The sequence below is a fragment of the Chiloscyllium plagiosum genome, chromosome 23 (assembly GCF_004010195.1).
Source record: "Chiloscyllium plagiosum isolate BGI_BamShark_2017 chromosome 23, ASM401019v2, whole genome shotgun sequence".
NCBI lineage: Eukaryota > Metazoa > Chordata > Chondrichthyes > Orectolobiformes > Hemiscylliidae > Chiloscyllium > Chiloscyllium plagiosum.
Window position 1 is genome coordinate 697,604 of NC_057732.1, and position 26,679 is coordinate 724,282.

The 26,679-nt window shown below is 39.2% G+C and overlaps 1 protein-coding gene across 2 annotated transcripts in view; it reads right to left on the minus strand.

Annotated features, from left to right (window-relative positions):
* Positions 1 to 1,860: 1,860 nt before the first annotated feature.
* LOC122561534 (lamina-associated polypeptide 2-like) overlaps positions 1,861 to 26,679 on the minus strand; it is a 28,047-nt gene continuing 3,228 nt past the window's right edge. Inside the window, exons 1-6 of one of the 2 annotated variants that reach the window (XM_043713273.1) lie at positions 24,718 to 25,154; positions 19,663 to 19,789; positions 15,618 to 15,737; positions 14,105 to 14,190; positions 4,606 to 4,685; positions 1,861 to 2,971 (exon numbers count right to left, since the gene is read on the minus strand). In XM_043713273.1, coding sequence (XP_043569208.1) covers positions 2,683 to 2,971; positions 4,606 to 4,685; positions 14,105 to 14,190; positions 15,618 to 15,737; positions 19,663 to 19,789; positions 24,718 to 24,804 — 789 coding nt within the window. In that variant the 5' untranslated portion in view covers positions 24,805 to 25,154 and the 3' untranslated portion in view covers positions 1,861 to 2,682. Of the gene's footprint in view, positions 2,972 to 4,605; positions 4,686 to 14,104; positions 14,191 to 15,617; positions 15,738 to 19,662; positions 19,790 to 24,717; positions 25,155 to 26,679 lie in introns of those variants that run through there. The other variant, XM_043713272.1, reaches the window with a different exon arrangement.

The window sequence follows — 26,679 nt, forward strand, 5'->3', positions numbered from 1 at the left end:
CTCTGCAATAATTTGCACACCACCAACATAAGACTGATTGGTCTGTAATTCCCAGGGTTATCCCCATTCCCTTTCTTGAACAAGGGAATAACATTTGCCACCCTCCAATCATCTGGTACTACTGGGCGGCATGGTGTCTTAGTAGTTAGCACTGTTATCTGACAGAGCCAGGGATCCGGGTTTGACTCCATCCTCTGGTAACTGTATGTGGAGTTTGCACATTCTCCCAGTGTCTGCGTGGATTTCCTTCAGGTGCTCTGGTTTCCTCCCACAATCCAAAGATGTGCAGGTGAGGTGAACTGCCATGCTAAATTTCCTAAAGTGTTCGGGGGTGGAGGGGTGTAGGTTAGATGCAATTTTCTGGGGTAAATGTAGGATAACAGGGCAGGGGAATGGGTCTGGGTGGGTTACTCTTCAGAGGATTGGTGTGGACGTTTTGGGCCAAAGGGTCTGTTTCCACACTGTAGGGATTCTACAATGATTCTGTGATGTAGGGATTCTATGATGATGATACTCCATTGGACAGCGAGGACACAAAGATCATCGTCAAAGGCGTGGCAATCTCTTCCCTCACTTCTTGTAATAATCTTGGGTATATCCTGTCTGGCCCCAGGGATTTATTTATCCTATTGCAGCAAGACATCCTTTCTCCTATACTCAAATTCTCTTGCTGCAAAGGCCAATGCAGCATTTGTCTTTTTCACCACTTGCTGCACCAGTATGCTTACTTTCTGTGACTGGTGTTAAGGACAACCAGGTCTCAATGCACTTCCTCATTCCCAACCTAGAGTCATTGAGATAATCCATCTTCCTGTTTTTGCCAAAGTGGATAACTTCTCAGTTATCCATATCGGCCATGCATTTGGCCACTCACTCTACTTGTTGATGCTGTATACTGCTGTTTCCTCTAAAGGAAGTAACTAAATGCAGGTAAAATGTGTGCATGTTAGGTGGATTGGCCATGTTAAATTGCTTATTGTGTCCAGGGTTGTGCAGGTTAGGTGGATTAGTCATGGGAAATGCAAGGTTACAGAGATAGAATAGGAGGGTGGGTCTGGCAGGGATGCTCTTTGAGGATCAGCGTGGACTCAGGCTAAATGGCCTGCTTCCACACTGTAGGGATTGTATGATTTGTGAAACACCTCTGCTCAGTCTGGAGCTTCCTGTTGTGTGATTTGAACTCCTCACCGATTTCCAACTTGGGCTTGCTTGTTACCTACACTGCTGTAATGAAATTCAATATTCATTGTTCAACTGGGCACCCAACAGCCTTTCAGAATGAATGCGGAGTTCAATAATTTGGGATCATATCTAATGTTGTCTTTTTTGGACAGCAGCAATTGGTAAAGATTCTGTGATTTCTGTTTACGTCTCCTTCCAACAGATCTTTTCTTTCTGCTGCATTGCACTAGAAGGAATTTCAAAATCTCTCCAGCCCATCCCACGTGTACTGGAAACTTCTTTGAAGTTGTTCTTCCTTCACACCATCGAATAAGTTGCTCACTTTGCATACAATGAAATCACTTCATGTAATTCGTCCAGTTAGGTTGTTCCAATGTAATAATAGATCTGACCGCCTAGTGTTTAGGAACCAGTATGTTAAAGTTGTGCTTGTAACACCAGATATCTCCCAATAAAACAGAGCATGCAGCTCAAAACAATTCCCATGTAGGTTCTGCTGATTAGCCATTGTAAGCCTGACAGAAATACCAGGGTAGGAGACGGAGTTGCAAAGATATGGCAGCAAATGAGGAGAATCCCGAAGAGAGTTGAAATAAACTAGCTGAACAAATCTGATGATTGGCTAGTTGGCAAGAAATAAAATGTTGTTTGCAAGATATATATAATCCTCAGTCATCATTATTTTAATGATTTTATTTTAATATGAATGTTAGTATTGCTAATAAATAGGTCTTCTAAGACGACAGGTCTAAACAATTAAAACACACAAGTCTTTGTTATGACTGCACATACATATTTGTAAATGGCTGTTTGAAATCATCATACTGAAAAGAGCAACGAATGGTGAAGAAAACCTGATAAGTCTGCGCCTAGGCTCATGATGAGATTTGTAATTCTATCCAATTAAATTGCTTACTGAAAGATGCCATTATTTTCAAACATATTCTGCTACAGTAAATGTATTTCCTGCTTTAAGCAGTAATGCAGAAAACTTTCATTCTATTTTAATCCTCATTTTACCACAGTTCAACTAACATCACAGATCACAGCATTATTTTTAGAACTCAGACTTTTGACCTTATGCCTCAAGAATAGTCTATCCATGCCTCAACAGGTTTGAAAGATTCAACATTACTACTGACTTTATATACAATCTTTATGGACGATGACTTAAAATTTAAAACACACTACAGTATCTCTTCAAATCTTTGTTATCCTCATTGTGCCAATTGTATCAGTTTTTAAAAAGTGTGAAAAAAGTCAGAACTTAGAAAAATATTTTACAAAATGTTTGAGGCTGTAATTTTAAAATGAATTTTCTGTTTCCTTATATGGCACAGAGACCTGATACAGTTCATCTTTAAGAAGTCAGATGTTCAGTTTCCTCCTGCTAACCCCTCAACCCTCAATCTCCGTTCCAATGTAAAAAGAACGCAGAACTGTTCGTTCAGACCTGAACTCCAGGATGTACCAATGGTTAAAGTTCCTGTACCATCTTGCTCACTGGTGACTGCCAGCCGCTGATTTTGAGGAACCTTCAGGAATGACAGGGAATGGATTCCCTTTGTTTGTTTCCATCGCTTGATAAACTAAGAGCAGAAATAATGCCACGATGAGAAGCACCACAATCTGTATCCAGATGGAGACAGAACGCGGACTTTTACTCTTTTCCAATTTGACCTGTGTCACTGGCTGGATTTTGGGTAAAGGCCTCCTTGGAAGTGCGTCCTTGTAAGTGAACTCAATTGGTCTCCCAGCAGCTCCTCTGATTGGTTTACGACAAGTGGCACTAATGAAGAGTCAGAAAGAATGAAATGAATAAAAGCATTTAATACATGATAAGCTTACCACAGTTGCAATTTGGGTTATGAAGAGTAACACACCCCAGTGGATATATAGGCCTTGGAAAGGCACAGGACAGATTCATCAGAATAAAACCAGGCTAAGGAGTTTAGGAATACATTTTGCTTTGACTAGGCTTGTAAAAAGGACAGTCTCGAACAATACACCATAGATACAGAGTGATAGGAGGTTGGTTCAAAACTGAGATGAGGAGAAACTGTGAATTTGTGGAATGCACTGCCCAAGAGCGCAATAGAGACAAAATCTATCAACAGATTCAAGGAAGAAATGGATATATTCCTGATGGAAAGTGGGAGAACGGGACATGGGAGCAGGCAGGAAAATGGAGTTGAGACCAGGATAAGATCAGTTAGGATGATGTTAAATGTTGGGACAGACTTGAAGGGCTGAATTACCTAATCCCACTCCTAATTCCTATGTTCCTTTACTTGAATACAGAAGATTTAAAATCATGTCCTAGGAAACTGCCTACAATGCATTCCATTAACTTACCCCATAAGCTCCTTTTGCCAATCTGGTTTACTCAGTGTTCAAATCCTCCAGGATTATTTCATTCCCATTATTACGCTCCAATTTCCTGATTTATAGTCTAACTACTATTGCCTGAAAGGAGACAGGTATATCCTACTCCGATCAATAGATTTTCTGGGCTTTTATTTCATAGCTTCAGCCATACATAACTGACATTCTGATTTTCCAGATTATGTTCCTCTCTAATACCTTCACCTCATGTTTTATTGCCATGGGCACTCCATCTCCTTTCTCAGCTTGCCTTTTGTTTAAAAATGCGAAACACTTTGGAGTACCCGATTCCCAACTCACCATACAATCAGGTCTCAGCAAAGACTAAAGGACCAAACCCATTTATCTATGTTTCTGGCATTAATACATTTTTGGTACATAAGTTCAAAAAACACCTTGAATTTTAGCTGTTTATTTTGCACTGTATCCTTAGACACAAGTGCCCAATTTCTGTAGGCCTTTTCTGACATGATTTATTTGATTTTCTCCAAATCTCTACTCTCTTTATAGACTGAAGTCTCTTCTTTAGATTCATAAATTTACCTTTATCAGAAACCTTTTTGCCTGTCAGTAGTTTAAAGTTTTACCAACTAGTCTAGTTACTGGATTTGCCAGAGTCCTTGTCTCAGCTCAGAATATGTAGAGTCCAACCTATTTGAAAAGTTCCCTCTTTTCCTTAACCCTATGAATTAAGACCATAAGACATAGGATCAGAAGTAGCCATTCAATCCATCTGAGATCATGGCTGATCTGATAATCTTCAACTTCACTTTCCTGCCTTATCCCCCTAAACTCTTGATATACTTACTCTATTACAGTCTTGAATATATTTAACAAACTAACTAGCACAGCTGTCTGCTGTAAAGGATTCCACAGGCTGACTGCCTTCAGAGAAGAAAATACTCCTAGTCTCTGTTGGAATTGGTCATAAATTTCCAATTCTTCTTATGTAGAGGGGTTCTTTAGTAAGTCCGAGATTCTGTGAAATGAAACCTCTGTAAAGATACTCCATTTTAGGTACAGCAGTCCCCATCCTACCTGATCCCTGTAGGTGTTGGTGCCTGATCAGGGAACATGTCTTCTCGCATATTGTCCTTCACAACTTCCTTTTGTTCCACCTATAAAGAAAATAGAAACCCTTTCATTTAAGGTTTAGTTGTGGTAACTGGCTTTAGAATGATAGAAACTAAAAGACCCAGAACTCGACAGAGATAGAGAGAGAATCTACTCTGTGGTACAGGAGTTGCCTACTTTCCTGGTTTTTTTTCTTTGCCTTTTCATTTGTTTAGGGTAGCTGATTATCTGGCATTTATTTAAGCAGCCCATCTGCTCTCTGCTTTTCCTGCAGAAAATAATTATTTGGATTTACAGAAGTTACTCCACATACCAACTCAAGCGTTCTGGTGCATGAAGGAAACCAAAATTGTTTTCCCTCTAATAAAGCAGAATTCAGCAATTGCCTTTACACAGGACTAGTATTAATCATGACAACTGCAGATGAGAGAGAGAGATTGGAGCTCTTCAATTTTTCTGCAAAATATATACACATTTTTAAAAACATCTGATATGCTTTTTAAGCCCTGCACAAACACATCATCAACACTTCTGAAAGAAATAAACTTCACAGATGTCTTAGTTAATTCCTAACTAATGAGTTGTTAAGGACTACTTTCCTTGAACACCAACGCACCAAACCACACATAAAGGATCTGTTTCTTTTTATTTCACTTCTAGAGCTTATTTACATTTATCTTCAATCCCAATGAAAGACTGGGCAATTTTATAAAGTGCTGTATTCAAATCAAAAAGGTAAATAACAAAGTGCAACCAAATGAGGTTAGAGAAAATTAAAATAATGGACAACAAAGATATAATGAATATAATGATTACATGCAATTAATGTTTCAACACCCAATTAGAGCTGGCAAAGAATTAAAACAGTATTTACAAACAAAATGATTTCAGAGTTACTAAATGATCCTGAAACTGGAATCATTGTCAGGTTTCCCTACTTGTTATACCTGTCAATCATAGTTAAATATTTAAGTTCCTACAGTTTAGTGTGCGTTTATGGATAACCCTCAAATTTCACAGCCTACCATTCAAGTTCAAGGATAAATGGTTATGTATTGCAATGCTGAAACCAGCAACAAATAATATACAGTACAGACAAAATAGATTTCACCAATATCTTACGGTAGGCAAAATAAGGAGACAGAACGGAAGAGATAAAGCAAATTTTAAAAATGACAACTTACTCTGCCTTTGTGATCTCATTTTTAAAAACAAACTTATATGTGGCATTTGTAGATATACCAAGTCAGGACTAATTAACAGATATAGAATTTGGAGTTAGAGAGAAAAACACGATATTTTCAAAATGCAGTGATCTAGTTCAGTTTATGAGGAGAATGGGACTTAACTCATTCTTCATCAGATTCACATGTCACAAGCACGGTAAAGAAAGATTCGTAAAATTAATTCCAATAATTTTACAACTGTGATCTAATTTCTTTCGCAGTTACAGAGGGATCAATAGATTTCAACTTTAACAATGTTTGGAATCCAGAAGAGGTCATTTAAGAAGTCTAACTGATTAGAAGTGGTTACTTCTCCATATCAGATATAACATAACAAAAGGAATCTTAAAGTATCACAATAGAAACCAGAATTATAAATGCTCTGGAGTCAGAGCCCTACAGCATGGAGACAAGACTCTTTGGCCCAAACTGGTCTATACCGACCAAAATGTCCATCCATGCTAACCACATTTCCCTGCACTTCTAATCCTTCTAAACCTTTCCTATCCATTTATTTGCCCAAATACCTTTTAAATGTTGTTAATGTATCCACCTCAACCATTTCTGCTGGCAGCACATTCCATATGCATGCCACCCAACTGTGTAAAAAACTTGCCCCTCGGGTTCCCTTTTATTCTTTCCCCTTTAACTTTAAATTGATGCCTGCTAGTGTGAGATTCACCAATGCTGGGAAAAAGACCGAGTGCATCCACCCTATCCATGCCTCTCATGATCTTATACACTTCTAGCAGATACCCCTCTCAGTCTCCTACGTTCGAAAGAAAAAAGTCCTAGCTTGTCCAATCTCTTGCCATAACTCACACCATTGAGTTTTGGCTACATCTTTGTAAATTTCTTCTGTGCTCTTTCCAGTTTAATAATATCCTTCCTGAAGCAAGTTGACCAAAACTGAATACAATCCTCCAGATGCGGCCTCACCAACATCTCGTACATCTGCTAACATAACTTTCCAACTTCTATACTCAATACCAGTGATGATATCCAGTGCCAACTTCTTTTATGTTTTGATTTTTAATTTTCAAATTTGGCATTATATTGTAATATGGACACATTAGAAACCTTTAACAGTAGCTACTCTCTTACCTAGATAAAAGTGACTGTTACATAAATTACTACATGTTTGTCTCTGTCAGCTGCAAAATGACAACAACTCAAACATCCCCAAACAGGTTAGTGGGTGATTTCACATCCAATTATATCTTTAAGGTAAAGACACTGATCAGCTTTAGCAAGTCAGTATTTCACTAATTCACTAAATTGTGGCTTCTACAACTTGAATTTTTTTAAAGTCTTAAATGTTTATCCTTTAATCAGTTATTCATTTAACTATTCTGTTTTAAAAATTTGTTCATGTGATATAGATACCGCTGGCAAGGCTGTCACTCATAACTGTCCTCTGACTGATGAGGGATAAGCTATGAGTCAACCAGATTGCATTAGCCTGAGATTTTGGATTACTAGTGAGTAACACTACCACAAGGCCATCACATCATCTTTGATATAATATAGAGAAAAACCTGTAAATGCTGTAAGTTCTTCTGATAGGTTAATGGGTAAGGTCAAGATTAGAGTGGTGATGGAAAAGCACAGCAGGTCAAGCAGCATCCGAGGAGCAGGAAAATTCCTTACAAATTTGTTTCTCAATTTCCCTATGACTAGTAGGGGGTCTATAGTACAATCCCAATAAGATCATCATCCCTTTGTTTTATTTCTCAGTTCCACCCTAACTACTCCCTGGACGTGTTTCCAGGAATATCCTCCCTCAGTACAGTTATAATGATATCCCTTATCAAAAATGCCACTCCCCGCCTCCCTTTCTGTACTTTCTGGTGCATTTGTATCCTGGAACATTAAGCTGCCAGTCTTGTCCATCCCGGAGTCATGTTTCTGTAATTGTTATGATATCCCAGTCAGATGTTCCTAACCATGCCCCGAGTTCATCTGCCTTCCCTGTTAGCCTCTTGCATTGAAATAAATGCAGTTTAATCTATCAGTCCTACCTTGTTCTCTGCCTTGTCCCTGCCTGCCCTGATCGCTTGTAGAGTCATAGAGACATACAAGCATAGAAACAGACCCTTTGATCCAACTCGTCCACGCCGACCAGATATCCTAACCTAATCTCGTCTTGCTCCTTTTCCCAACTGTACCAGTCTCAGGTTGATCTCTTTCGTCACGACCTCCCTGCCAGTATATTAGTCCCCTTCCAATTTAGGTGCAATACGTCCTTCTTGTACAGGTCACTTCTACCCCAGAAGAGATTCCAATGATCCAAAAATGTGAATCTTTCTCCCATACATCAACTCCTCAGCCACGCATTCATCTGCTCTATCCTCTTATTCCTACACTCACTAGCTCGTCACACCAGGAGTATTCCAGATATTACTACTCTTGAGAATCTCCTTTTTAAATTCCTGTCTAACTCTCTATATTCTCCCTTCAGAATCTCATCTTTTCCCTTCCTATGTCATTGGTTCCAATGTGTACAATGACCTCCTGTTGGTCCCTCTCCCCCTTGAGAACATTCTGCACCCTCTCTGTGACATCCTTGATCTCGGCATTAGGGAGGCAACACACTATTCTGATTTTTTGCTGCTGGCCACAAACGTCTGTCTGCATCTCAGACTAGAGAGTCCTGTAATACAATTGATCTCTTGGAATTCAACGTATTGCATTAGAGTCAGTCTCAATACCAGAAATTTGGCTGTTTGTGCCACAATCCCCTGAGAATCCATCACCCCCTACATTTTCCAAAACAGCATACTTATTTGAAATGGGGATAGTGCAGGAGCCTTCTGTGGCTATCTATCTACCTCTGTCTTACGTTTCATGGAATTAACCCATCTATGTTACTGTATCTGCAACTTTTCTCCCTTCCTATAACTACCATCCATCACATCCCCTTGCTCTTGTAAATTCCTCATTGTCTCTAAGTGTCTCTCTGACCGATCCATTCAATTTAATAGGATTCACAACCAACGACATTTATTGCAGATATAATCCTCAGTAAGAGTAAACTCTCCCTAAACTCCCACAAACGACAAGAGCATATCGCTCTACTAAAGGCCATTTTGCTTCTTTCAATCTATAGACCCAGAAAATAGCACTGTCTTATTCCTCTGTAAAACACTGCTCCAGGCTAACTTAATACTTACAGCTTAAACTTTTGAGTTTAATCAGAGACATATTTCAATAAAGCATATAATCAAGAAAGAACCCACTCTACTCACCACTGCAGACTTACTGTAAGGCCATACTTAAAAATATTCACTTATCTGTTTCTGTGCTGTGACCTCTCCTAAACAGGTTCCTCCAAGATTAGTTGTAAATTTCACTGTTTGTTAATTTTCCCAGACACACTCCGATGTCCACACTCCGAATTCAAACAGCAAAGGCAGCAATTGTGCTGGTTCACTGCTGTGTCAGTTAACAATGTGAATTTCTTTCTCTCTCGCTCACTCTCTCCTGTACTGACCTCACCATGTGCTGCCTTTGTTTGTTCCTCTCCCTTTACTGTTTTGATTTTTTTTTCTCCAAAATTCCAAAACAACGCAACAGCATATAAAACAGTAACTGCTGCTCCTCCTGGAATTCGAGGTAGTCACCTCCAACACCTAAAATACCTCAAAAAAGGATCAGCCGGTTACAGCCAGAAACATTTCCCATCCTCCATTTTCTGTATTTATTTCAGAAAATACAAGTAGCCTCTTTAGACTAATTGCAAACCAAATTGTGGCTCAGATACATAGTTACCGGTCAGTCAAAACCCAAAAGTGGAAATAAGATCTGATCGTATATTACATTTCTGTTTGTGCAACCCTGCTGTGAGCAAATGCACTGCCACATTAGATACAGTTACAATAGTGACCATGTTTGAAAAGTAGTTGTAAACAACTTTGGGAGATCAGGATGTTGGAAAGGCTACATTTTTTATATATATATATCTCTTTATTGCATGCACCAACAAATTATGCTCCATATTTTAATACATCCACAAGTAATTAGTCTACCTATCACTGAGTAATGCGCTGAATGTGTTTGAAACCTGGGTTGAAGTTTACTGAGACTTAATTTGAGGGAACGGCATGATTGGCAACTATGTGTCCCAGGATATTGATGCTTCAGGTGGGATACAGAGGAAGGTAAAAGGGGTGGAGGAGTTGCATTACGGGTCAAAGAAGATATCACAGCTGTGCTGAAGGAGGGCACTATGGAAGACTCAAGCAGTGAGGCAATATGGGCAGAGCTCAGAAATTGGAAGGATGCGGTAACAATTTTAGGGCTGTACTACAGGCCTCCCAACAGCGAATGTGAGATAGAGGTACAAATATGTAGAGAGATTACAGAAGGATGTAGGAGCAACAGGGTGGTGGTGATAGGCGATTTTAATTTTCCCAACATTGAATGGGATTCACTTAGTGTTAGAGGATTGGACGGAGCAGAATTTGTAGGGGCATCCAGGAGGTTTTCTCGAGCACGGGAAATGAGCCCGATCATGTGGCTGAAGTTTCAGTGAGGGATTACTTTGGGAATAGTGATCACAATTCCATATGTTTTAGAATACTCAAGGACAAAGATGAGAGTGGTCCTAAAGGAAGAGTGCTAAATTGGGGGAAGGCGAACTATATCAAAATACAGCAGGAGCTGGGAAATGTTGATTAGAGCAGCTGTTTGAAGGGAAATCCACATTCGATATGTGGAAGGCTTTTAAACAGAGGTTGGTTAGAGTTCAGGAGAGATATGTTCGTATGAAAATGAGGGATAGAAATGGCAAGATTAGGGAACCATGGATGACAGTTGAAATTGCGAGACTAGCTAAGAGGAAAACGGATGCGTACATAAGGTTTAGGCAACTAAAGATAGACAAAGCTTTGGAAGAATGTTGGGAATGTAGGACCAATCTGAAACGAGGAATTAAGGCGGCAAAAAGAGGTCATGAAATATCCTTAGCGAGCAGGGTTAGGGAAAATCCCAAATCCTTTTATTCATATATAAGGAGCAAGAGGGTAACAAGGGAAAGGGTTGGCCCACGCAAGGATAAAGGAGGAAAAATATGCGTGGAGTGGAGGAAATGGGTGAAATTCTTAATGAGTACTTTGCATCGGTATTCACCAAGGAGAAGGAGAAGGACATGGCAGACTTTGAGGTTAGGAATAGATCTTTAATTACTCTAGGTCAAATCGGCATAAGGAGGGAGGAATACACAACACAGTGGTGTTGTGTATTCTAAAAGATATTAAGGTGGACAAGTCCCCAGGACCAGATGGGATCTAGGCTTAAAAATGTGTTGCTGGAAAAGCGCAGCAGGTCAGGTAGCATCAAAGGAGAAGGATTTTCCTTCTGTTTTGATGCTGCCTGACCTGCTGCGCTTTTCCAGCAACACATTTTTAAGCTTGGATCCCCAGTATCTGCAGTCCTCACTTTCTCCCAGATGGGATCTATCCCAGGTTACTGAGGGAAGCGAGAGGGGAAATAACTGGGGCTTTATCAGATATCTTTGCAGTATCCTTGAAAATGGGGGAGGTGCCAGAGGACTGGAGAATTGCTAATATTGTCCCCTTGTTTAAAGGAGGATAGCACAGATAATCCAGATAATTACAGACTGGTGAGCCTGACATCAGTGGTAGGGAAGCCACTGGAGAAGATACAAAGGGATAGGATATATACCCATTTGGAAGAAAATGGACTTATCAGTGATAGGCAGGTTTTTGTGCAGGAAAGGTTGTGTCTTACGAACCTAATAGAATTCTTTGAAGAGCTGACAAAGTTGATTGATGAGAGGAGGGATGTAGATATATACATGGACATTAGTAATATATTTGATAAGGTTCCCATGGTAGGCTGATGAAGGTGAAGTTGCATGGGGACCAGGGTGTTCTAGCTAGATGAATAGAGAACTGGTTGGGCAACAGGAGACAGTAGTAGTGAAAGGGAGCTTCTCAAAATAGAGACCTGTGACCAGTGGTGTCCCACAGGGATCTGTGCTGGGACCACTGTTGTGATATACATAAATGATTTGGAGGAAGGTGTAGGTTGCACCATTAGCACGTTTGCAGATGACACTACAATTGGTGGACGAGTAGATAGTGAAGGGGACTGTCAGAGAATACAGCAGAATGTAGATAGATTGGAGATCTGGGGAGAGAAATAGCAGATGCAGTTCAATTCAGATAAACGTGAGGTGATGCATTTTGGAAGATGCAATTCAAGAGCGAACTATACAGTAAATGGAAAAGTCCTGGGGAAAAAAAAAAATCTATGTACAGAGAAATGCCTTCCTTCATTGGAGAGGATATTGAGTATAAGAGTTGGCAGGTCATGTTACAATTGTATAAGAATTTGGTTCAGTCACATTTGGAATGCTGCGTACAGTTCAGGTTGCGACATTATCAAAAGGAATTAGATGCTTTGGAGAGAATGCAGAGAAGATTCACCAAGATGTTGCCTGGTATGGAGGGTGCTAACTATGAGGATAGGTTGAGTAGATTAGGATTATTTTCATTGGAAAGGTGGTGGTTGGGGGGAGACCTCCTATTTTGTGGCCTACAAAATCATGAGGTGTAGACACCGTGGATAGCAAGAAACATTTTCCCAGAATGGAGGACTGAATTACTAGGTGTCACGAGTTCAAAGTGAGCAGGGAAAAAGTTTAGGGGAGATATACGTGGAAAGTTCTTCATGCAGAGGGTGGTTGGTGCCTGGAATGCATTGCTAGTGGAAGTGGTAGGGGCAGGAATGATAGCGTCATTTAAGATGATTAGACAGGTAGCAAAGCGATATACATCCTTAGAAAATGGCTGGCAGATTTAGATAGAGGATATGGATCGGCGCAGGCTTGGAGGGCCAAAGGGCCTGTTCCTGCACTGTATGTTCTCCATTAGGTTAGCGCAAGAGGGCCGAAGGAGAAGAGAGCACTGAGTGTGTTAATGAGGATTGCTACAGGCATGTTGAGCATGAATACTCTATTAAATAGCTCAGATTACGAAATGAATATTCCTGTCTTCCATTTTAGCAGATGCTATTTTAGCCAATACTGGCTGTAAATTCCCTCCCTAATTCATCTCCGGGACATGGACTGCAGCAGTTCAAGAAGGTAGCTCACCATCACCTTCTCAAGGCAAGTAGTGACAAGCAATAAAGACTGGCCAGCCAGCAATGCCCATGTCTCTTGAAAGAATTTTTAAAAATTGAATATGCATTAAGATCATCAAGAGTCATTTCTGGATCCTGATGACATAACATCAGGAATATTTATGCTGTAGCAGTTAAATCTCAATTGCGTTCAATTCTGCAAAAACAGTCCAATACGACTATTAAACCATTCTTTAGAGAACTTGCACATTGCTGTAGCAAACTGTTCAATTACAGCCGCAAGTACTTCATTAAAACATCAACAAACTGCCCATAAGCTATTTTATGCTCTGAGATCGCAATAGATTTGCTCAACATTTTTAAAAAACACTATATAAATTGAATGCAGATGGATCTTTTGGCACTGGTAATGTCCATAGCTCTCAGCTTGGAGGCCTGTATTCAGGTCCCATCTGCGCCAGAAGTATGTCACCGCACATTTCTCCAGAGTTGTGTCATAACATATCTGAACCGGTTGATTATAAAACACTTACAAATCTGTACGAATTCTTCTGAACTTCAACTATTTGAAATGTTTTTCAGCACTAATTCCTGTTTTTTATGCTGCTCAATTCAAAATGCAGCAAACGTTTTATTAACTGGTACCTATGGAACCAGTGAGGTACCAGTTGCTCAAATATTATAATGCAAAAACATATATTAAGTAATAGAAATATAATGCAGGATGTATACACATCACTGTTATACTTTACAGGCTTGGATCGGCGCAACATCGAGGGCCAAAGGGCCTGTACTGCGCTGTATTCTTCTATGTTCTATATATTAAGTAATAGAAATATAATGCAGGATGTATACACATCACTGTTATACTTTACATGGGAGCTTTCTCACTCACACCCTCAACTGACTACTCCGGACATTGCGAATATTGGGATAAAACAGTAAACTTCTGGTATTTTGGGTATATAATTTTTGATAGTTTACTGAGAGTGTCAGTTCCTAAGGTGCTGGTTAAAACAAGCTTGCTGTACTAATCAATTTTTTACACTGTCTAATTTTTAAAATATATAATAATTTGAATTTTTGACTGTGAAACACTGACAATGTTATGCAAGTAAATCACTTACCCAACTATATTCGGTTTTTCGCTGCCTGGTTATTACAGGAGTTTTGGTCTTGCTTGTAAACAGCTCCTTCTTTTCAGTTACAATCTCTGAATAATCAAAAGACAAGTAAGTGTTATTCACCAGGTTCTGCTCTTTGATTACAGAAACAATGCAATGTACAATTCGCTGGGGCTCACTATCTCACAGAAATAAAACAAGCTGAATCTTAGACAGCAATCAAACAATTTGGTGTTGAACACAGCGCAAATGCAATGGGAAAACGTGTAAGGTAGTATACCAACATTTATACAATTAACAATTAGTTGATTTCATAAAGTTAAAATGTTGTCTCTCCAGAGCTGAAGCTTCTCTAAGACAAGAGTATTTCCAACATTTTGTGTCTTTATTTGTGATAGCACTTAATCACTTTGGTCAGGCTGTAGTTAAGATACTGTGATCAATTACTGGCACCTTGTTTTAGGAAAAATGGTATTGGAGAGATTCATCATGACAATATTAGGAGTCAAACTCTTTCATTCTGAAAAGAGATTAAAGAAACTTGCATTCTTCACAAAAACAAGAGAGACATGCATGTACCTATTCTGCCCTTCATGACATATTGTTCATTACTGAAGTAGTTAAAGTATCTCATTATCATAACTCCTCTAATTCTAACAATTCAATATTTTTCCTGCAAATCTGTTTCTCCAGCTCTTAGTGTAATGGCTCAGAGACTGTTCCTCTGTAAAGAATTGTTAAGAAACATCAATTGAAGTAGAATAAAGAGGAAACTTTCTTTTTAAAAAAAATTAATTGAATAAATATTTGACAGCAAAATATTAAAATGAATGGCAAGGCAAGGGTAGGGAAATGGGACAGGATAAAAAGTTTGTAATGTGTTAACTCTGAACAATGTGTCAAAGAACTCAAAATTCTTTGCAGTTGAAATAAATGTGTAAATTACAGTTGAATCAGCTCCTGAACTAAACACTGGTTACTGCCCAGCAGTTCCATTAGAAGTGACGCTTCAATAAAAGTAAATCTGAAATATTTTAACAACCTACATTCGTATAAAGAGGAGATTGTAATGGAAAGGCTCCTTCCTGTCAAACCAGGATCAGGGGAGAGTCAATACACCTCAACTGAGTTTGGTTCCTGCTTATCCTCAACACAAAATGAAGATTCAGTTCCATTTAATTTCATTTCGATAATTACAAACTCAGGAGGATACAGAATTGGAGAGATGGGTTTTAAGAGTAAAACAGCGGATGTTGAAGATCTGAGCAGAGAAAGCAAAGATAATGTTTAGAGTCCAGTGAGTTCTGAAGGACTCAGAACATTATCTTTGCTTTCTCTCCACAACTGCTGCCAGACCTGCTGAATTTCTCCAACAATTTGTCTTTGCTTCAGGATTTAAAGACAATTGTTGTTTTGTGATGGATACCAAAAGTAGCTGCAAAAGTTCAAAAAGCATCTTCTTTTATTTAAACTGGCAGCTACAAAAGACAATTGTGAATAAGCTGGGTTTACTCACCTTCCTCCGTGTCACTGTACTGATCAGAATCTGTGCTCCCATTTGGTTGATTTTCCTCATTTACTGAGCCCTGGTCCATCAGCTGTTCCAGCTTTTTCTCATAAACCTTTCTTGTGGTGGCTGCACAACATCAGTAAGGGAGAGAATTAGGATGTTACTCATTATCTGCAGCTTTCTGATTCAATACCTCAAATAAGTACAATAAAGCATGATAACAGAAGTAAAACATCCAACACAAAAAGGTACTGTTTTGTACAAGTGATCAGCATATTTGGAAGAGACAGCACCTATAAGGATATATAATAGCGTTTCAGCTAGGAAACAGGGTTAAGGGAAAGAGTAACTGTATGCCAATTAGAGCTCTTTTTCTCTTTAGTCAGATTACTAGACTTTAACATCTCCATATCAGGTATATTTCACACAGTGAACACCTGCAACTCCTTAATATGTTCTTAAAAAAATACAACCACTGGTTGTCTGCACTAACCCCATATTCACTAGTATTGGTCGGCAGCAGAGTGCTTTGGATTGAATAATGAAAATAGACTGACTCTAACCTCACACCTTTAATGCATTGTCTGAGCTGCGATGTCACCTTAATAAAACCTAAGTTGTCTCGAGAGTATGATCTGAATGAAGTTCTAAGATTTATATATTAATGAACTGAAACTTGAAACCCATTCTAAAAGATGAAAGACATAACAGCAATCTATGTTTATTCAACATATCATATCAGTTGCATGCATGACACTGTGATCTTTTGCTATAAATTCTGTGCATTACGATCCTGTTCCACAGCTATCTGATGAAGGAGTCGGACTCCAAAAGCTAAGTACTTCCAAATAAACCTGCTGGACCATAACCTGGTGTTGTGATTTTTAATTTTCACACAAGTTGGCAGTGACTGGAGATGAGGTATGTCCATAAGATCCAGGATAAGAAACAGGCCATTCAGTCCATCAAGTCTGAATGCTAAATTCTACTAATAATATGGTCACTGTTTTCTAGGGGATCTTTGACTTTGACATTATTTATCGAAACCTGCCTCATTACACATCACCAAATCCAAAACAGCCTGATCTCTGGTAGGATCCACAAGATGGTGGCACCGTCAGGGTAAGTAGTGTTGGGACTGAGCCCCTCCACTCCAGACCAGCTGTCTCATTGTCCTGACGTTGCAGGGAGTCTGGAGTGGTGTCAGCTGCAGTGATAGGGGAGCTTCGTAGGTCTAATACGTGGACTCCTGGAATGGCAGCAGGGCATCGACTGCAGCAATGGTGCAGTAGGTACTTCTGGCTGCAGTAGGCTTGGAATGTGGATTCTTTTCAGTGATAGGTTATTGACCGCGGTGGTGTCGGTGCCCAGAGTGGGGGCTGTAGCAGGCTGGGAGTGGGAACCAAGTCCTGAAGCCATTTTGAGGACCCCAGCTGAACTCTAAATACTTTCTTTTTATTCTTTTGTACCTCAAAATGGCACCAGATTGGGGTGACAGAACAATTTTCACTATCTCCCTAGGTATATGTGATCATAAATCATTCTTTCATTCATTCAACAAACATTTCTAGAAAACTGTTCTCAAAACTCTTCTACATAGCTTCCTCTGCCAATCCAGCTATTCTAATTTACATGAAGATTCAAGTCACCCATAAGTAATGTATTGTTTTTCTTACATGGTGTCATTTTCTACAAATTTTTAGAATTGGAATTATGTTTATTGTCACATGTGCTTACATGAGTACAAAAGTTTAAAGTTTCCAAAGTTGCCACTTATGGTACCTAGGAACAGATTCTTAGGAATAAGTTAGAAAGATAAAGAAATGAAAAGTTCAGCATTACAGACCTTTGTGCCATTTTAGGTACAAAAAGGTAACTAGGTATAAAATTTATTCTCAGTCCTACTAAACAACTATTGTTAGGAAGCCTGTAGACTATTCCTATAAAAGTATTCTAATACTATTTCTCCTAAAGGAAACAGGCTGCTTCCATCAGGTTGCTCTTAACCATCTCCTTTAGCTAGATTCCAAGAGTGGCAGCCAGGTTGTTACTATGTAGAATTAAACAATCTGATTTTATGCCAACAATAAAGCATTTCCAGCTTTCCCGATTAGCAATCAAATTTCAGCATTCAAATTCAGCACCACCTGAAGATTACAAAACGTATTTCTAAAGGAATGGTTACTAGTTTCTCAGACTGAAGTACTAACACAATGCCACCGTGAAACAAGATAATACATATCCAGCATTCTGCTGCTCCCCCAAATGTTTGCAAATATGTGGGGCTACCAGTCATCAGAAACTAAAAAAAGAGGGAAAATTTTCCATTACTCTCAATGCATGGGAGGGGTGGAATGCAGGGGTTTGTGCAGGTCATGCTCCTATAATGTATGATTCGTTAACATGAATTTGCTGTAATGTGATCAATGAATTGGGGACACTTTTTAAAGCACAAACTTTTAAAATGTGTATTGGCTGTAATGTGATTACATCGCCAACACTTTTAAGCATGGTTTCTAGAAATGCAATTTTTCTATAATGCAGGGTTACACAAGAACATGACCATCACATTATGGAAGAACTACTTGTATAGGAATGAATGGGATGGAACTGATATGATGAGGACAAAAGAAATAGACTGGTAATTACATGGGAGGTTAGGGTAGAATGAGGATTCTGAAAAGTACTATTGCAATAAAGATATTAATTTTACCACAATGTTTCATGATTCCTGTTTGGTAGCTACACAGTGTTTACATGCAGGGGTGAATCCCACACGTAAGCAGATCTGAACTTAGTACGCAGGAAGTTACTTTACAACTTCTTTGCTGAAAGTGACAAATGCTTTCCAAAAAAAAGGACAGGACACACTGTGGTAAGTATGAAGAATGGAAGAAAAAAAAAAGAGATTGATGAAGAACTATGACTATTCAGAACTGAAAAGTCTCAGGTCTCGGTTCTGAACAGTCACATCAGACTCAAAATGTTTCTGTCTCCTCAGATTCTGCCAGATCTAGAGTTTCTCCAGTATTCTCTGTTTTTGTTTCAGGTTTCCACAGTATTGTGCTTTTATATGAAGAGTAGTATCATAGCAGGAGTGGCATGTTCAAATTGATACTACTCAGGAGCCACTTAAAGGCTGTAACCAAAACTATTTTGGTAGAAAGTGACCTCTGTGATTGCAACCATGATATCAGTGGAATGGCATGTAAAAACACTTTTATAATCAAAGGGAGCCTCACAGGTTGCATTCAACACCTGAACATGCAGTTTCCAATAGGAAATATGTACATTAGCTATCAACGGAAGACACAACTCATGAACTGATGAATGATATACTCGTACAAGTGGAAATCTGGAGTCTGAGTTATGAACACAGGCTGCTCACACTGATGGGAAGGTGCCTGAATGATATTACTAGATGGTGATATTGATAATCAAGAAAATTATGGGAAGAAATTTCAAGAAATGTAAGAAAATAAGCTGCTGGAGAAGGGTGAAAGGAACATGAATTCAAATTGTTCAGTTTTACATCATGAAATGACTTCTGGTTGTAACAGAAGTGAAAGCTTAGGATTAGATTACTTACAGTGTGGAAACAGGCCCTTTGGCCCAACAAGTCCAGACCGACCCGCCGAAGCGCAACCCACCCTGACCCATTCCCCTACATTTACCCCTGCGCCTAACACTACGGGCAATTTAGCATGGCCAATTCACCTGACCTGCACATTTTTGGACTGTGGAAGGAAACTGGAGCACCCGGAGGAAACCCACGCAGACACAGGGAGAATGTGCAAACTCCACACAGTCAGTCGCCTGAGGCGGGAATTGAACCCGGGTCTCTGGTGCTGCGAGGCAGCAGTGCTAACCACTGTGCCACCGTGATGCCCACAAAGCTCTGGAAGAACTTGAAAAAACTGGATGGTGCAACAAACAACTGTCTGATTGAAGAATTATATTTAATTGATAGCTTTCTCATCTTTAACCCCTTAGTAAATAAAGATGGGCCTTTCACTGCATAATAGCAGTGTAATTCGATATTAATACTCACCCACAATAGGACCTGCAGAAAATCCATATTTTATAAGTTGTTCTTTTAAATCTTCATCTGACAAATCAGACACCTCGATAAATTCTTTCTCTTCCACAGTGGTTTTATCTGTCTTTTTTGTGGCTTTCTGTATAAGGAAGAAACTATTAAATAAAATACTGACATACATGGAAATATTCAGGTCAAGCATTTTTGAAATTTCTGTGGTAGTTGAACGCTTTGCTTCCCCACTCCCCCTCAACCCTTTTGATCAGAATGGTACAGAAGTAAACTACAGCACCCGAAGATCACAGAGAAAAACTCCACTGCTCTCCCTGTGATAATAGATCTGACAGCACAATATAAGCCACAATTTGGAGATGCTGGTGTTGGACTGGGGTGGACACCGGATTATAGTCCAACAGATTTATTTGAAACCTGTCTGAGGAAGGAAACTGGAGCACCCGGCGGAAACCCACGCAGACACAGGGAGAATGTGCAAACTCCACACAGTCAGTCGCCTGAGGCGGGAATTGAACCCGGGTCTCTGGCGCTGCGAGGCAGCAGTGCTAACCTGTTGGACTATAACCTACTGTCGTGTGATTTTTGTCCTTGGCACAATATAAAGTTTTGTTGTCAGATAACTTTGTTGACAAGAACAGTCACAGATTCACAGTCCACAGAGACAGCTGTATGGCCTTACCATTTCTACAATGCCTCTATGAAATACATAACATCAGTTGTATCACATTTTGATCTTTTACTATAAATTTGGTGTCCTGTGATCCTGCCCCAATAGCTACCTGACGAAGGAGCAGTGCTCCGAAAGCTTGTACTTTCAAATAAACCCATTATACTATAATCTGGGGTTGTGTGACTTTTAACTTTGCCCACCCCATTCCAATACTGGCACCTGTGAATCTGTGAAATTCAACAATTTGTACTGTTCTTGCCCCATAGCTTCATAGTTGTTTCTTGTTTCTGATGGAAACAAATTAATCTGCTTCCACCAGCCTCAGACAGTGCGCCCCGAATCACAACAACTCAATGTTTTAAAAATATTTCTCTTCTCTCCATTGGATATTTTGTCAATTAACTTAAATCTCCATCCTGTGATAACGAGCCTCCAGTCCACAAAAACAACTTCTCTTTATGTATTCTATCAGAATCCTTTAAATACACCCTCGCATTGAGAGCAACAACAGTCCATGTAACTGAAGTGTTTCATCAATTCTAAACTTCTTGTATCCCTTTTTTGCATTCTTCCAAGGCTTTATAGTCTTCCTAAAGCACGGTGACCAGAATTGAATTTAGCACTTTAGCTCAGGGAAAAGTTTAACATAACATCTATTCTTTTAACACTATTTTTTTGAGAATAAGACTTTAAGGTGTATTCTTTAGACATTAATATTTCAGGTATAGTTCATTCTTAAAATCCAAAACCTAGGCTTAACTGTTCTCACCACAGATCATGACTAACCTGCTATGTATCACAGAATCTTTATGGCGCAGACGAGGCAATTGGCCCATTGTTCCTACACTGACTCGGTAGCACCAATCTGATGTTTCCCATAACATTTTTGCACAACATTTTTATCTAAATAATCATCCAATACTCTCAATGGAACTTGCCCCCATCAGAGTTCCATACCCTAAAACCTTACTCAATGAAAGCTTTTTCGTCACTTCACCTTTGCTTCATTTGCAATCACTTTTATAGTATACTCTGGTTTTTCTTCACATCATATAAATCTTTCACCTTTTACTCGACTCCTAACATCATTTGTCACAGAGGCTCAAATCTAAAAATATTATCCCCCACATCAGCCCTTTAGGGTTCTACTTAACTGCCTCCTTTCAGGTTCTTTCCTGTGGCATGTGGAGACAGTTTGATGAGTCCTTTCCAAATCTGTCAATATGAACTTCTTCACAAAGCTGAGAGCCTTATCTTTCTCACATAATCTGCAGATTTCTAACTAAAGTCTCAGAGTCAGGGGTGGGTCATTTAAGACAGAGATGAGGGAGAATCTGGAGTTCTTTACCTTGCAGCGTTGAGGCTGGGTCATTCAGCATACTCAAGGCTGAGATAGACAAATTTTTAAGCTCAGGGAATCAGGGATTATGGGGAAAAGGATAGAAAGTGAATTTGAGGATTATTAGATTAGCTCTGATCTCATTAAATGACGGAGTCTGCTCTATGGGTCAAATGGCCTATTTCTGATCCTTTGTCTTAAATGTTTCACAAACTTAATCCTTCTGAGTGGACTTGTTTTCTGAATCGCCTCGAGAAAGAAATTAAACATGTTTTTCTACTCCACCTTGATGACCTTTGAGCTAATTTTTTTAAAAAATGCTTAAGGTTAGATTTTTCTGAATGGAAAACAAAGTCAAAGGCCTCACATATGTTCACTATCTGTCAAACTCTAAATATCTTTCCATTAACACCATAAGGGTTTGCAGTCTTCTGGTGGATTGAAGCACTGGCGGATTGAAGCACTGTTCTGAAAGTATGTCTGATCTTTGTTTTCAGAGGAAGGGGTGGACATGGGTACAGTTACAATGCTTAAAAGACATTTGGAGAAGTACATGAATAAGAAATGTTTGGAGGAATATGGGCCAAGGGCAGGCAGGTGGATTAGTTTAGGAGATGGAAATGTGTTGCTGGAAAAGCGCAGCAGGTCAGGCAGCATCTAGGGAACAGGAGAATCAACATTTCGGGCATTAGCCCTTCTTCAGGTGGATTAGTTTAGTTTGGAATTATGGTTGGGATGGACTAGTTTCTGTGCTGTATGACTATGACTCTATTCCTGTGGAGTTTTAAAGGATCTTAAAAAAATTTATGCCCTCTTGTTCATCTTACAAGTGGAAACAGTTTCTCCCCATCTACTTATCCATTCCCTTCATGATTTTGAAAGCCTCTCTCAGTTCTTCTCCAAGGAGAACAGTCCCAACTTCTTCAATCAATCCTCAATGAAATGCATCACTAGAACCATTTTGTAAACCAGTTCTGCACTCTCTCCGATGCTGTGTAATATCTGTGCTGTGTAACTCTCTCTGTAATATGGCCCCCAAAACTGTGCACAATATTCTAGCTAAAGTTTAACAAGTTCAGCATCATTTCCTTGCTCCTGTACTTGATGTCACAATTATTAAAGCTGAGAACACTATGCTTTATTAACTGCTCTCTATTCTCCGTCACTTTTAATGATCTGTGCCCACGATACATGCAAACCCCTTCGCTCTTGCACCCCCAACAGAATTGTAATCCAGTAGTTCTTGTCTTTCCTGTTTTCTTTTCAGATTTATATATTTTGCAACATTATTTTCCTTAAATCATCTTCCAGAAATTTGTTGGTATACACAGACAAGCCTCTGTTTCTACATTCCCTGCAAAATTGGACCATTTAATTCATATTAAACCAACTTGATTGAATATTTCGAAGAGGGAATCAGGTGTAGATGAGGATAATGCATTCGACGTATTCAACATGGACTTCAGCAAAATTTTTGACAAGGTCTCACACGAGAGACTGATAGCAAAGGTAGGTGCCCATGGGATTCAAGGAAATTTGGTCAATCGATACAGAATTAGCTGAGCTGTAGGAAGTAGAAGGTGATGGTCGAAGGGCACATTTTTTGACTGAAAGACTGTGTCCAATAGTGTTCCATAAGGATTAGTGTTGTGGATCTTGCTGTTGTGGTACATATAAATAACTTAGACTCAAATGTAGGAGGGTTGATCAGTACAATTATGGATTAAACACAAAATTAGTGAGGCAGTTAAATAGTGAGGAGGATAGTCTTAGATTACAGGATATAGATGGGCTGATCAGTGGCAAATGGAATTCAGTCTGGATAAGTGTGATGTGATGTGCTTGGGTAAGATAAACTAGGCAAGGGAATACACGTTGGAACAGTAGGACCGTGCAAAAGTGTGTGTAGGCCCACTGGTCCCTAAAATTAGCAGGACAGGGAGATAAAGTGGCTCAGAAGGCAGATGGGATACTTGCCTTTAGTAGGTGAAGGATAGGTGATGCTGGAACAGTGTAACATGGCACAGTGGTAGTGTCCCTACCTCTAAGCCAGGATGCTTGGGTTAAAGTTTCACCTGCTTCACTGGTGTTTCAAAGCATTCCTGAACAGGTTGATTAAAAATATCTAAAACATTGATTACGCCACAGCGAGAGTATTGCTTACAGTTGTGGAATCCACATTATAGGTGGGAAGTGATTACACTGGACAGGGTGCACAGGAGAGTTACCAGGATGGAGAGTTTCAGTTACGAAGAAAAGTTGGATTGACTGGGGTTGTTTTCCTTAGATGACTGAAGGGGGGCATAATTGACAACCCATCAATATCTCTCTGCAGCTTGTGTCCTCCTGACAGCTCACATTTGCACCCAGCAAATCATCAAAAAGCTTACATTACCCTTTTTTTCATCAAAGTCATTAAAATAGATTGTAAATACATTAAGCCCCAGCACAGATCCTTTGAAAACTCCACACCCTGACAATCTGAAAATGTCCCATTTATCTCCCACTTTCTGTTGCTTAACCAATTCTCTAATTACATCTTTCCCAACCCAGGAATCCTCATCTAATAAATTAATTTTTCATATGCCAGCTTATGAAGAGCCATTTGGAAATCCAAGTACACTACAACTACTGGTTCCCTGTTATCTACCCTACTAGTCTATCCTCAAAAATAAAATTCAAATTTTGTCAAACAGGATTACTCTTTGTAAAAAGATGCTGACTTAGAAATGTGGATTATAATTATATCAAGTAAATTAAGAATTCATCTATAATTGATTCCAACACTTTCCCTGTGAGTCAAGCTAACTGACCTGTAGTTCCACTTATTCTCTCTTCTTTCTTGAATAGCAATGTTACATTTGTTAACTTCCAATCCGCTAGGACTTCTCTAGAATAAGAAAATTTTCCAAATTCATACTCTGAGTACGCACTTTCTCTGCAGCTTTCTCTTTTAGAATGAGGTTGTAGATCATCAGGTTCTAGGTATTTATCCAATTTCAGTCCTTTGAGTTACTTTTTTTAAACTGCTTTTATTAATCACCTTAAATTTCGCTCTTGTCAGTGCTGAGGCAAAACTTGATTTTACTGTTGCTGGGTCAAAATCCTGGAATTCCCTCCCCCAGGGCATTGTGGGGCTACCATGGAATGCAACATTTCAAGAAGTCAGCTCATCACCACCTTCACAAGGCCAACTAAGGACAGACAAGAAATGTTTGCAAGCCAGCATCTTGAGTGAATGAAAATAGTCAATTTAGCTCTGAATTCTACATCTCCTCCAAATCTTTTTCCTATTTCACCTTCAGCAGGCAATAAAGATGAAACAGGTACTAAAATGTAATTCTTTATTGCTAAACATTCTAGTCTACCTCTTTGATAAATAGTGTTTTGACCCAGATTTTGCTGTCATACCTTACAATTTGAGTCAAGAGAAACGAACGAGGTAGCTGAATAATTCATAAGGTGACTGGAATACTCAGAAGATGGTAGAAGGGATAAATGTAGCTGGTTAATTAATAATTAATAATTAGAAGCCTTTGAATATTTCCCTGCTCCTGGACTTGGAGTTATGCATTTATTGCAAAGAACAGGAAATTACTGAAAGACAATTGGCAAATTCCAATTTTTGATCTACAAACAGGAAAGATAGTGTGTTGACTTTCACTGGCAATTTTAATTTTTTATTCAAAGCAGCTTCAAGGCAAAATATCCTTGCAATGAATTTGTTAGGAATATTTATCAATGCAGTTTGAAGGCAATTTAGTGGAATCAACAACTGTGAGATTTTCAGCAAGTCACAACAGAACCTCAAAATAGGAAGTAATATTACAATATCAGCTGCTTTATGACAACATCTGGTCTTGGGAAACAATTCATCACATGCAGCTTTTTACCAGAGAATTCTGCCAGAGACTCAGTGGAGTATATCCAACAATAGTCCAGCATGCCCCTGGAAATAGTTACAGTTTACATCTCAATTGACCATATTTCCAAATGTGGTCCAGCTAAAAAAAAAGTAGGAAAGTAGAATTGAATTTGATGTTCAGCTTTGATCTAACAGAATGATGGAAAAGACTTGCATGACTTACCTCTGCTCCCATTTCTTAGCTATTGAAAATCTCAGAACTTCAGCATACTATTCATCAGCTCTATCAGTTGGTTACAGCTACTAGATTCAAAGTTTACCATTAACAAACGAGATAAACAGTGAAACTGGGATTACAGTGTAATAACAACGTCTATTAAGAACTGGCTTTATATCAGTGTTAGGCAACAGAAATTTACACAGAGGTGTGAACAAGGAAAAGTTTTAGAAATGGGCACTGATTTTAATGGATGCCTTACAAAGACATAACACAGTAAGTGTACTTCATGTGCACTGGAAACTGTCATAATCAGTTTAAAAGAAAAAAAAACTGGACTGTCATAACACAAGAAAAAAAAGAGGGTCTGCAGATGTGCACCTGTCAAGGTCAACCATATCGCAGGTATATGGACAAAGTCCAGCTGCTAGTGAAAGTGACTCAATTACCAAATCTATTGAGAAGAAAGTGAGGTCTGCAGATGTTGGAGATCAGAGCTGAAATGTGTTGCTGGAATTCCTGGAGAAGGGCTTATGCCCGAAACGTCAATTCTCCTATTCCGTGGATGCTGCCTGACCTGCTGCGCTGTTCCATTCCTGAAGAAGGGCTTATGCCCGAAACGTCGATTCTCCTGTTCCCTGGATGCTGCCTGACCTGCTGCGCTGTTCCAGCAACACATTTCAGCTACCAAATCTATTGACTGGGTAGTGAGAGATCCCAAATATCAAGTTTGAATTATGAAGAGTACGAGATAGAAGACTGGCTAACTAATTGAAGAAAGAATTGGGGTAAAGGGGAAATTTTCATATTGCAACCTGTAATTATTGAAGTGTCAATAATTGTGGTGTTGGGACCACAATCATTTACATGTCTCAGTCAGTATACTGTCACTATAAAGAGTCTCACAATGAGCCTGACCTCAT